We start from the raw sequence: 13,307 nt of genomic DNA, 5'->3' as shown, positions 1-13,307 counted from the left end.
TGCCGAGCCATTCATATTCTAATCACGCCTCTGCCTTCCTGAGGAACACACTCTCCACCAGCTCTGCCTCTGCACTCTCTCCGCCCTTTGTGACTCCTCTCCCCCGAGCTCGGCCGAAACGGCCTTTCTTCAGGGCGAGAAACTGCACCCTCTTGCCCTCTCCGGTCCGCCGAGGGGAGCAGAGACCAAAAGCGACTTTCCGTTGCTCCTCAGTAAGAGACGCTGTGCAGAGGAGATGTGTGAGGGGGGCAGTGCTGCCCCCTGTGGCAGAGCTGGGCGCTGCCGCTTCGCATTGGTATGCTGGACCGGCCACCACACAGCCCCTGTTTGGGGGACCCTCCAGCGCTGGCACCGAATCCGGCCCCCAAAACGTCCCCACTCAGGGGGACGGGGTCTGGCCCCGCGGACTGTTTGGGGCGGCACAGCCCCCCAAAGCGGCAGATCCTCAGTGATGATTTAAGGGTGAGCAGTGGGTGCTGTGCTGGTGCGGGACTCTGGGGCTTTAAATACGCGGGCGGTGGGAGAGAGTGGGGGCAGGGGGATGTATAAAAACGTATTAAATGCTATAATGGAGGATGGGGAGGCCACAGCGCTGGGATGGCGTAGATCTAAGCCTCTCTTTTTTTCTGGGGAGGGAGCTTTTCTTATTCAAAGCAGCCCCACAAAAGACCCCGCCACCTCCCCATCTGAGTCAGGCCATTCATCAGTCCTCTGAGCCTATCAATGACACGTCTCCCATCAGGACTCCTATAAAACCAGCCCTTTTCCCATGAAACATCAGCAAACATTTTGACGGGTCCGGTTCTCTCTCCCCCCCCAACCCCACCTCCCCCCCCGAACCCCTGCCGGATTTGTGGAGTCTCCCCTCAGAGGCTGTGCATCTGCGGTGCAGGGCAGTCAGACGGGCGCAGGCTGCGGGGGTACTGAGTGATTCTGCGGGGAGCCAGGGCACTGCTCACGGGAGGAGGATGCATTGCGGCCTGCTGGAGGAGCCCGACATGGATTCCACAGGTTGGTTGGGCGATTGGGGCGCGTTTGGGAGCCGGTCCTGGGAGACTGCAGCTGGGCCCCGGGGCCGCGGGTGGCTGTCCTTTATTTAGTCATTCTGGTGAGGTACTGCAGGCTGATGCTGGGACATGTTTGTTAAGTTGAGTTCCTGATGCGTCTTGATGTGTTAGGCACTGTGCAGACGTGTAAAACCACCAGTTGAAAACAAAAAAAAACCTTTCTCTTCTGTTAATAGTCGAGTGGCGGTTGCGTTTTAAACGGCAATAACCAAATATCAGGTCTTGCCAACTATTTTAACCGCTTTAAAATACTGTTTTAAATACTATGCGCGTCAGTGTGCGTGGATGCGTGGTTCTGTTGTGATTTTGCTGCGAAAGGCTGCGGGAAACGGATTGCCGCGCTTGTTTGTGCACCTGTCCGTAAATCGGCAGTAAGCGCCTGCGGCGGTGCAGGCGTGAAGCCTTAGTTTTAAAAGTGGAGTAAAAACCGTCTCAAAAGTTACACGGGCGTCTCAGGGAGGCGCCGGAATTGTCGCTTTCAAATATTCTGTCTCGCTTAGTTAAAGTATTTTCGGTTTCAATGTCACGCAAACAGAAAAAAGGCGAAGGCCGTCTGCGAAACGGTGTTAATAATCCAGCAGTTTGTTTACTACTGAGTGCGATGGTTGTGCTTGGCTCCGATGCCGAGATTCAAAATGTGTTCAACCGCAACACAGACGCGTTTAAAGCTATGCTCTTAATTTACTCCTGAAGCACATAAATATATTTATGTAGAAAAAACTGTTTTAATGTTTCCACTGTTTTATTTTTATATTATTTAGATTAAGTGCTCTGTTCAATCTTATGTCACATATTATTATCAGATATAAATTTAAATAGATTATTTCTGTTGTCAGCACAAGGGCGCAGCAATAACCGAACCCACATTCGTTTCACTTTTAAATTGAATTTAATCCAATTATTCAGAACTACTTTAACTGCGCTGCCATTGATTTGAGCAAAAGCGAAAGTAGGCTGCTGGTCCGGGATTACCTGGAAACGGCATTATTCGAGAAACAGCAGAGGCAAAAGTTCATAGGAAGTACTTTGATCTAAGAGTATTGGACAATCGGTGGTCAAATGCGGCTTCAGACGGTTTTGATTGAATATCTATAGCCTCTGTATACAGCTTGCCATGACACAGTAAGCAGACACACTGAAGAACTGTGTGTGTAGATTACATAAACGATGACGATTTTTAACAAAACTGTCCGTAAAATTTCATTATCATCTGTTTTCGTTTAAACATTCTTCAAATAATGTGATGATAATAGATATTGTCATTAACGCTACGAATGATAAGCATAAAACAAAAAAAAAACTTCAGTCAAGAACTGTGGGTGAATAATGCAAAATGGGCATGAAGTGTTTATGATACAGAGGAGATTAGAGTAATTGTCCGGTAATAATGTTATATAATAATACAACATTATTGTGCAAGAACACGTAAATCACCCTCTTGAAACAAACATCTCAGAACAATTACAGGTTTGTCAAACGTATTAGTGTGACAGTAATTGCAGTCTTATGGAAATATATGAATAGAATGACAGTCTTACACAGATGAATGAGTCATGGTTAGACCGTTCGGTGCGTTCACTTATTTAGCCTACAAATCAATGCTTTGTAGGCTAAAGCGCATTACCGCTTTAAACTTAAAGGTTTCCCCATAGCATCTCTGTGAGGAAATGACAAGAAGTTGAAACGATTTCATGTTAACTGTTGGCTTATACGATGAAAATAAAACGCCCCAAAACTTCTCCGCGGAACTTTCCCCCTTTCTGATGTAACGGGACCTGTTGCCATGCCAACATCCATTCCTGGCAACGGCTGCCATAGTGATGGTTGCCATGGCCCGTCCGGGAAACAAGATTCGCAAGAACAAGCAAAATATTATGAGTTAGTGTTTCTGCCCCCAGAAAGGACACCAGTCGGGCCGTTTCGTAATAGAAATTAGAATGGAACAAAAGAACGTAGTGTCTTCTAGCAGGTCGCGCAATGCGCACAGGCTCAATGGAGCATGTGTGCGCTTGTAAGTCCCTCTCAGAACAATAGAGGATTCCTGCAGTTTTTGGTGAAAACATTTCAAATAGAAACCCGGCCGCTCAAAAGCTCACACAATCAATTGTTGTCGAATTACCCCGTCGCATTTCAGGGTGAGGGAAAAATAGAGAGTTTTTAGGAAGACTTTTGCTTACTTTCGGCTTTAGGAATAATTGTAATTATTATTAGGCCTATGTCTGTTTAAATTTTAACCAAAGGAAACAATAATTATAAATACTAATTATTTGCAAAATTGTTAATTATTTTCAGTAATACACTGTGTAATTATAAATAATTATATGTAATATGTAATATTATAATTATGTAATTTATAATAATTATAAATTCCATCGACACAGCCTAACTTTTTATACATAAATTTGGCGATCGTTGAAATGAATTAAAATGTTGTGTTTTAGTAAGACAGTTTGAGAGTAGATATATATCTAACCTATCGATCGAAGTTAAAATAACGAAAATGTGATTGATACATTTGGCATAGGCTAGTTAATTAACGTAACGTTAACTTTCCCTCTTTCAAAATACTAGGGTTCCTCAACATAAATTTGAAACGCTTTTTGGATTTCATCGCCGCCTATGTCCAAATCAAAATGCGTCAAACCCGCTGATTTTAAATATAGGCCTACACATATATTTATTTATTAAATGGGATTTATACATAATGTCAGGCAACATATTATATGGGTAGCTAGTGTCACTTAAATAATGTCACCCGGTGTGACGTCCATCCAGACACAGAATGTCGGTTTATTTGAAAACTTAATCCCAGGTCAGCGAATTACCCGTTGATGTGTAATTTTAATTTTTTTTTCTTCAGAAAGTTGGATTGAACGATGCCTCAGCGAAAGCGAGACCAAGCGCTATTCAAGTCATACTTCTCTGGGAAATATGTCCAACGATGAAAGTAAGGCCAGTGCTCTCTTTGTGTGCTTATATGTTAAGAAAAATGAAGTGTTTATATATAATGTTAAGGTAAATTTAGTGTTCTTATAGTGTTCTTATAAAGTATTGGTGTGGTGTTTACATGTTTATATGTAAGTTTATGTTTTTGAGTTTTATGAAACGCACGGTAATCATTATGCCCTGGGATGTAAATTGAGTACTAAATCTCCTGGCGAAATGATATCTTTACCTAACCTATGCGAGAGACATTTTTGAAACAGACAAATTAATTTGGGATCATACAGGCCGTCCGTGTGGGGACTTCTGAGACTCGCGCATGCAGTTTGTTTCATGTTACTGATAACTGACGTCTTAATTACACACAATTTGGTTTATAAAGATTTGTCTAAAAAAGTATGAATTCCAGGTGTAATAGCATTATTTCTAAAAATGCAAGGAAGTGTCCAAGACACATTTCGTTTTCGGAAGTCTGTCCATGTGGTATAGTGCTTGGGAAATTTGTGTTTATTGGTTAAGTATTTAATTGGGCTTGATGATTTACTTCAGGTCACAGTTTTACAGAGTACTCCCACTTGAATGTAGCGGCTGCGCTGTTTGAGTTATTCTTCAGTAATTTCAGCTTGTTACAAAGAACATAAAATGTTAAATTAAATCACGGCGTTTCACAAAGCTACTTTCATGCAGTTTCACAGAACAGAAGGACCTAAAAAAGTTCTTTCATATTCACACGTTTGCTTTGAGCGCAACAGATGTGTTTAACAGTATACAGCTGAGAGAATTATTTAACGCACATGACAATTAATTTTTGATTAGTTATCCAAAGTGAACAAATCGTGTAAAATTAATATCAAGGCGCTTAAGCGCTTAAAATTCACGTATTCACCGTCAATGCCTAATGCCTGATGCCTATAAGGTAAACAAGAATGCAAAAATTAGTGCAGGCGCAATCATGCAGGGTTTGTGGATGAAATATACTTCACTAATTTCTTTTTATCGTTTTCATGGAAATGCGCTGATTAAATGAACTGTCTTTAAACAGATGAGGAAAAGGAGAATAACAGAGCCTCTAAACCACATTCAACTCCTGCTACGTTACAGTGGTAAGTCCTCAGTCTTATTCCTTTGATAAAAGTCATCTTTAATTATACTTTTGAAATTTCATATTTTCATAGGTGTACATTTAAAAAATTGACTACTTTTGCAGGTTAAAATGTAAAAGAAGAAACAACATTAATAATTGTTGTTTGTCTGACAATGTTGATGTCCTGGTTTATTTTCTCAAGAAAAAAAAAAAAAATATATATATATATATATAGTTTTGTATATTTGTATTTGGTATATCCAGTACATAAGTATATATTTGTATACTTAGAGTGGGTGTTTTTAAACATCTTTACATAGGTCGCATCTGAGACCTTTTGAAGTTTTGCCGCTTTCTGGTACGTTCTGACTGGTGAAAGAAATTTTTGAAAGAAGAATCTATTTTCACGTTTCTTTAAGGATGTTTGGGTGTTAGCAGTGGCAGAGGATTTAATGTGTCTATCCTGCCTGGTCAGCTTTAAGTGTATCTTTAGCATGTGCTGCATCGGCTCATGACTGCTGAGAATGGCCAATCATCAGGCACACCAGTCCTGCAGGGTCACAGGTCAGCTGGCTTTCACTGTGCTTCCAGAGTAGTGATGCAACTGTATTGAACAGGCAGCATAGCTGATACGCAGAGGCAAAGTTTTGTGTCCGAATGTTTCCAGATGTAAGTGTGGAAGTTAGAGAGAAACCAGACAAAACTGCAGATGACAGGGAGAATATACTGTTGCTGGGTTACATCACTGTGCATACACTCCTGATAAGGAGTCTGAATTTCTTGACTACCACTGACTTGCCTCAGTTTTAGTCATTTCTAGAAAAAAGGAATTTCACTGTATATAATGATCATTCGGGTGTAGTTTGGCAACTGAAAATCGGTTTGCTATTTGTTTCACTCAAGTTTTTAATGTTACATAACTAGCTAGCATCAACAGAACTTTGAATGATGACTTAGTTGTGAACTGTGTGGATCCACAGCGCCCCTGAACAGCACTGAAAAGTCCATTAGGCTTTGCCTGTCTGTCTCAGTAAGCAGCAGAGAGGTAGCAGCTTAACCTGGCCTCTCAGGCTGTGCGGACGCAGTTAGTTAAGGAGAGCTGTGTACTCTCACCTGCTTCTCTGCAGTGCCTCTCGGGAGCTGTGGAAGTGGCACTTATCCAATCCATTTCCTATGCAGTGTGTTTATGGGAGGCATTTGCAAATGAAAACACCTGAGCCACTCACTCCCACTCCAGTTTTACCCCGCTGAAAAACACGCTGGAGGCAGACTCCGGGTTAAATACAGCAGAATCCCAGCCACACTGAGCTGTGGGCTTCTGTAAATGCAGGCTTGGCTATGATAGGTCAGTGTGTGAGGACTGAGCCACAACCAGCAGTGCTGTGGCTTTTAGCTCTAAATTTCTGCAACTGTGGATGAATTTCAGCTGAGGGGGGTATGGATATACTGAGTGTGTGTTGCAGGGGACAAGGAATGAGCAAACAGGTAGTCATTCTGCTGAAGTTTAGGTCAGGAAGAACTGACCAGAGGTCAGGGGTATGCAGTGTGGAGTAGTGGGTAGGCTCTCTGATTAGGGGCCTTACTGTTGCACTGAAGCTTAGAGTGTAATTCCTGTTCGATCACCCTTTTAGTGGGTGAGGAAGCTTACTGCTGAAATGAAGCGTTTGGAGGCTGGAGTGCTGGGGGTGAGGGGGGTGGGGGAGAGGGTGAGGGGGGTGGGAGAGAGGGTGAGGATAGAGGGAAGGGGTGAGGGGGTGGGGGAGAGGGTGAGGTTAGAGGGAAGGGGTGAGGATAGAGGAAAGGGGTGAGGGGGGTGGGGGAGAGGGTGAGGTTAGAGGAAAGGGGTGAGGGGGGTGGGGGAGAGGGTGAGGGGGGTGGGAGAGAGGGTGAGGATAGAGGAAAGGGGTGAGGGGGGTGGGGGAGAGGGTGAGGTTAGAGGAAAGGGGTGAGGGGGGTGGGGGAGAGGGTGAGGTTAGAGGAAAGGGGTGAGGATAGAGGAAAGGGGTGAGGGGGGTGGGGGAGAGGGTGAGGTTAGAGGAAAGGGGTGAGGGGGGTGGGGGAGAGGGTGAGGATAGAGGGAAGGGGTGAGGGGGGTGGGACAGAGGGCACAGGGGTGGGATAGTCACACTCATTTCCACAGGGAGCTGAGTTTGTACACACTGACACTGAACACAGCTGTTTCTACCAGCTGCTGTCCTTCCATTAACATCAGGGAGATTTCATTTCCAAACTGTATCTGTAGCTGTAACTTCGGGTCCCAGCACCTCAGCAAACCATACTACTCACAATACAAAAACGAGATGCCAAAATCATTGACTTGGGTGTCACAAAGACTGCCTGTAGTTTTGAAACACAGTTAACATGGTATGAAAATCAGAACCGGCAGATTTCTGATGCGTATCGTAGTGAGAGGTCCGGAACATTCTGTTCGCAGCGCAAGTTCAGACAATGGAAAAGGTTGCTGCTGCCAGTAAGTGCAGAATCTATGTGTATCCCAGCATGCATTGCTGACGAAAGCAACCAATCTCTGTGATAGGTGCTATTTGTATATGAAACTGTAGAATGGCATCGTAAATTATTTTGAAGGGCCTTACCTGTGAACTATTCTCTTCATCTTTTTTGATGCTATAGCCATGTTAAATAAATTGTAGTCATATTGTGGATCTTTCAAGATATTACTATTTTCATCATATTCAGCTGCAAAAGCTTTCAGTTGCAAGTTGTCTTCTGATTGGTTTGGTAGTTAGATTTTTCTTTACAGTGGTAGTTTCTTTATTAACCACACAATCCTTCCACAGAGTTTATGTGGAAACATTCCTGCTGTTTGAACAGAGCAGAGACATGCTGTTGATTGTGTTTCAGCATAAAAAGCTCATTTCCTCCCCCTAATGCAAAAGGAATCTCGTTCATTTTAGAGAATACCTGCAACACCTGCAGTGTCCTCAAGGTGGCCCATCATTTTGTACAGTGCAGTTGTCATGTGCGCCTGGGTCTGGCTTCATGTTGGAAAGGAGGGAGGGTTTGTGTCAAAATCTCAGCCAGTTTTTTAATATCCAGTCATGTTTCCAGTCATTTTAAAGCAGATCTTTCCCATCCTATAGACTGTACGTTGGTGACAGTTTTAGTGCTCCAAAACTTTTTCCTTCCCTCAAAGATTGTCTTTGTTTTGAAGTTTTGATTAGAGTTTTGTAGTCGTGAGTTAAGTTTTTCATCTATTCTGTGTTAAGCATTTTTTGCTCCTTGTATTTGACTCACGTACAAAATGTTGCTAAACTAATACTGATTGTTGACAGTAAAAAGCCTAAAGCAGTGTAGCATAGTGGTAAAGAGCAGGGCTTGTAACCGAAAGGTTGCTGGAACACTTCCCTGCTGGGACACTGCTGTTATGCCCTTGGGCAAGATACCTAACTCATAATTGCCTCAGCTGCATAAAGACAAGAATGTAAATATGGCCAATAACGTAAATACAGCCTTTGACTAAAATTTGTTAAACACTGTGTTTTCTCTTCATAATTTTTTTGGATGAAAATGTAATTTCCAAAATGTTTCTGCAGTAAAATGTACTTTTTCCTCTAGCCTTCTTTGAATTTTGGAGTTTTAGTCAGATTGATCAGAGCAACCAGATCAAAGAATAATTACCAACACCATTTGTGTTTGATCGGATAATAATTAGAGTTCATACGAATCTGTTGGATTTCATCTGTCACATAAATAAAAAGTCCAGAAATGTTGTTGACACTGTTTTAAACTTAAAATTTCAACTTAGTGCTGTTTATATTTGAATTTAAAAGGGACTTTTATTTCTATTTAAATTGCAGTGTTTGATATATGAGGATCAGGGAATAGGCAGGGAACAGCAGTGTAGAGTGAATGATTTTCATTTGCCTTCCCGTACTACGTACTGTGTAGTTTTTATTGTACCTAACTGTACATTACCATATAATTATCAGTTCGTGGAGTTGAGTTTTATCAGTCTTATGATAGCCTTTACAGCCTGGGCTGTATTGACGAAGAACACCACTATACAGTGAAGAACATAATATATCTGAAAGATGTGACTTTGTAACAGGCTGCTAAGTGGTGTGCAGGGTAGTTTAAATGAGGTTTGGCTGTGAGGGAGAAGGCCGGTTTCAGTGGCAGTGGTGTGTTTGTGGGCGGGGGGAGGGGGGGGGGGGGGCTGTGGATAGCCTGAGGGCTCTGCCAGTCACTGCAGGCCTCATGCTGATGAAGAGGGTCACTCTGCACTAACAGGGCTGACCTCTTAACCAGCGCCTCAGCCAGCAATGTGTCACATCAAAACACTCTGTTTCATGTGACATTTTAGATTGAGACTTGACTTTTTGTGCTTTTTCACAATTTGAGACCACAATTAATCTCTAGAAATTGATTCATGGTAAACCTCAAGATAACGTGAACTGTACCGTAGTGTAGTGCAGTGCTCTATAATTGTACAAGAAGTCTAACAAATCTAAACTTGACCATTTTATGCGAGGAGCTTATAGTAACCTGGGGTCCACCAACATTAGGGGAAGAGGGAGTACCTGTATGATCAGTGTACCTGTATGATCAGTGTACCTGTATGATCAGTGTGGGTCAGTGTGGGAGTGAGGGGCATTATACCTGTATGATCAGTGTACCTGTATGATCAGTGTGGGTCAGTGTGGGAGTGAGGGGCATTATACCTGTATGATCAGTGTACCTGTATGATCAGTGTGGGTCAGTGTGGGAGTGAGGGGGATTATACCTGTATGATCAGTGTAGCTGTATGATCAGTGTGGGTCAGTGTGGGAGTGAGGGGCATTATACCTGTATGATCAGGGTAGCTGTATGATCAGTGTGGGTCAGTGTGGGAGTGAGGGGGATTACACCTGTATGGTCAGTGTGGGTCAGTGTGGGAGTGAGGGGCATTATACCTGTATGATCAGTGTACCTGTATGATCAGTGTGGGTCAGTGTGGGAGTGAGGGGGATTATACCTGTATGATCAGTGTACCTGTATGATCAGTGTGGGTCAGTGTGGGAGTGAGGGGGATTATACCTGTATGATCAGTGTAGCTGTATGATCAGTGTGGGTCAGTGTGGGAGTGAGGGGCATTATACCTGTATGATCAGGGTAGCTGTATGATCAGTGTGGGTCAGTGTGGGAGTGAGGGGGATTACACCTGTATGGTCAGTGTGGGTCAGTGTGGGAGTGAGGGGCATTATACCTGTATGATCAGTGTAGCTGTATGATCAGTGTGGGTCAGTGTGGGAGTGAGGGGGATTACACCTGTATGATCAGTGTGGGTCAGTGTGGGAGTGAGGGGCATTATACCTGTATGATCAGTGTACCTGTATGATCAGTGTGGGTCAGTGTGGGAGTGAGGGGGATTATACCTGTATGATCAGTGTAGCTGTATGATCAGTGTGGGTCAGTGTGGGAGTGAGGGGCATTATACCTGTATGATCAGGGTAGCTGTATGATCAGTGTGGGTCAGTGTGGGAGTGAGGGGGATTACACCTGTATGGTCAGTGTGGGTCAGTGTGGGAGTGAGGGGCATTATACCTGTATGATCAGTGTACCTGTATGATCAGTGTGGGTCAGTGTGGGAGTGAGGGGGATTATACCTGTATGATCAGTGTACCTGTATGATCAGTGTGGGTCAGTGTGGGAGTGAGGGGGATTATACCTGTATGATCAGTGTAGCTGTATGATCAGTGTGGGTCAGTGTGGGAGTGAGGGGCATTATACCTGTATGATCAGGGTAGCTGTATGATCAGTGTGGGTCAGTGTGGGAGTGAGGGGGATTACACCTGTATGGTCAGTGTGGGTCAGTGTGGGAGTGAGGGGCATTATACCTGTATGATCAGTGTAGCTGTATGATCAGTGTGGGTCAGTGTGGGAGTGAGGGGGATTACACCTGTATGGTCAGTGTGGGTCAGTGTGGGAGTGAGGGGGATGATACCTGTATGATCAGTGTACCTGTATGATCAGTGTGGGTCAGTGTGGGAGTGAGGGGGATGATACCTGTATGGTCAGTGTGGGAGTGAGGGGGCCTGTGCTGATGGTCTGATCTCGCCTGCAGGCTGGAGGAGAATTACGAGATTGCGGAGGGCGTGTGCATCCCCAGGAGTGCGCTCTACATGCACTACCTGGACTTCTGCGAGAAGCACGACACGCAGCCCGTCAACGCCGCCAGCTTCGGCAAGGTAGGCCCCGCCCTGCGGGTGTGTCTGAGCTCAGTCACCTTGCTCTCATCAGGGTGACTCGAACAGTCCAGGTGCGTCTGGAGTCTCTCACCTGCCTGGAAAGCCTGTGAACTCTGGGGTCCCACCGTCTCGCAAGCCCCTCTGTGGAATGAATCTGCTTTCAGAAAATCACACATTCAAAAACAAAAGTCCCGTAACCATAAATTCTGCTGGAGATTCACAAAACTCAACCACAGAATAGCTTTGATATATATTGCTGTTGTGGGGACTTGCACTAACTGTAGTTAGTGTAGCGTATGTTAGACAGAGCTTTCATCTGTAGGGTTGGATTTGGCTGAAGCAGTGCAGGGCCGGTACCGTGCTCATGGCTGCAACACCAACCTGCACAGCCTGAACCAGGGCCGGCAGAAGACATATGCAGCAGAGTTTATTTTCAGGTGCTGGGCAGAAGCGGACAGAAACTGCACATTGCTGAGTTTCCAAAAGTGCCTTCAGTACAGAGTGAAATCCGAGTTAGCGCAGCACAGAGTGAAACCCCAGTTAGAGCGCACAGAGTGAAACCCCAGTTAGAGCACACAGAGTGAAACCCCAGTTAGAACAGCACAGAGTGAAACCCCAGTTAGAGCAGCACAGAGTGAAACCCCAGCTCGAGGACAGCTCTGAGGGTGTGTTGCCAGGGCCCTTGTGACTGATGACTGAGTCACAGTGATGTCACCACACACGGACTGTCTCGAGCGCTGTTGTTTTTCCAGTGGATGGTGGCATTAGATGTGAGCACAGGTTAGCACAAGGTTACACAGCTTGTCAGTGGATGCCACCTGCAAACGGTGTGCAGGCCTCTACCATAAATGGAAGGCAAGGAATGACCTGCTGGAATGGCTCCTGTGAAAACCTCTGGATGGACGAGTGCAAACCCCAGAGTCCTCTGCATCTGTTCCCACAGCCATGAGAAGCCCCCGCCCCACCCCCTCACCCCCCCCCCCCCCCCCGCCCCCCACCCCCCGAGGGCTGCTGTCGGAGGATATTGAAAAAGAGAGGGGCCTGGATTAATGTGTAATTAAAGAGAATCTGGAAGGGTGAGATGTTGCGGAATGTTAGATCAGTGGCTGGAGCCGCATGGGGCGTCCTTTAGGAAAGCTTCATTGATTCGGGACAAAGGGGGCCAGGGCTGCCTCCCTGTCTGCTCATTTATCAAGCAGCCCGACAGAAGCCTAGGAGCAAGCCCCCCTTTCTCCCCTCACACAATGGAGAGCTGCGCTGTTTGCTGAAGTTTTAGCGCCGGGAACCGAAGCGAGACCGGGCCAATCTCGCCCGGGGAAAAGGCACAGAAGCTCGTCTGAGTTTTTAATCGAGGGGCAAAAATAATATCCTCAAACCTGTGGAAAAATGTGTCCCTCCCGGCAGCTTTTTGGCCCTCGTTAGGGTGGCCCCGCCCCCACCCTTTGGCTGGGAGGAGCGTGGGATTTTTCACAGGACAAAATCCTCTTTCCTCTCTGCTAAGCCACACGTGCTAAACAAACTTCAAACATTTGGATTTTCAAACTTTAACCTGCTCTCCTCCGCACTGTGCCTGTCAGACAGGTGGGGGTTACCTGGCCACAGGAACATGTGGGTTCCAGTGAAATGTGTCTCAGCCAGCTGGGATTCCTCAGTCTGTTCAGAGAGTCGTCTGGAAGTGTTCGTCACTCTGATCAAATTGCGAGGGGGATTTGTTTGTAAATTGCATATGTTAAAACAGACAGATGACAGTGACATTTACATTGCCTCTTGTACCCAATAACACTTGTGTACTCTGTGTGGAATAGACCTCAGGCTGGAAATGTCACTGAGGATTAGAGTCCTGCCATGAGATGGGTGATTAAGAAGGCGATGTGGTGTTCAGGGTGTAATGAGAGTCTCTCTGGTTTGCGCAGATAATAAGGCAGCAGTTTCCACAGCTGACCACTCGGAGACTGGGGACAAGGGGCCAATCAAAGTAAGTGGGCGTGGCACTCCCAGCCTCCTCTACAGAACCAACATCGAGAA

General features: G+C 45.2%; 1 protein-coding gene across 2 annotated transcripts in view; it reads left to right on the top strand.

Moving 5' to 3' along the window:
• Positions 1 to 877: 877 nt before the first annotated feature.
• rfx4 (regulatory factor X, 4) overlaps positions 878 to 13,307 on the top strand; it is a 26,192-nt gene continuing 13,762 nt past the window's right edge. For both annotated transcript variants that reach the window (XM_036520262.1, XM_036520261.1), the window contains exons 1-5: positions 878 to 1,011; positions 3,928 to 4,014; positions 5,053 to 5,113; positions 11,159 to 11,282; positions 13,196 to 13,257. In XM_036520262.1, the coding sequence (XP_036376155.1) occupies positions 969 to 1,011; positions 3,928 to 4,014; positions 5,053 to 5,113; positions 11,159 to 11,282; positions 13,196 to 13,257 (377 nt within the window). In that variant the 5' untranslated portion in view covers positions 878 to 968. The remainder of the gene's footprint in view (positions 1,012 to 3,927; positions 4,015 to 5,052; positions 5,114 to 11,158; positions 11,283 to 13,195; positions 13,258 to 13,307) is intronic.

Source organism: Megalops cyprinoides, chromosome 25 (genome assembly GCF_013368585.1).
Source record: "Megalops cyprinoides isolate fMegCyp1 chromosome 25, fMegCyp1.pri, whole genome shotgun sequence".
Lineage (NCBI taxonomy): Eukaryota > Metazoa > Chordata > Actinopteri > Elopiformes > Megalopidae > Megalops > Megalops cyprinoides.
The sequence above is the reverse complement of the archived record's forward strand: the minus strand, read 5'-3'. Positions and strand labels throughout refer to the sequence as shown.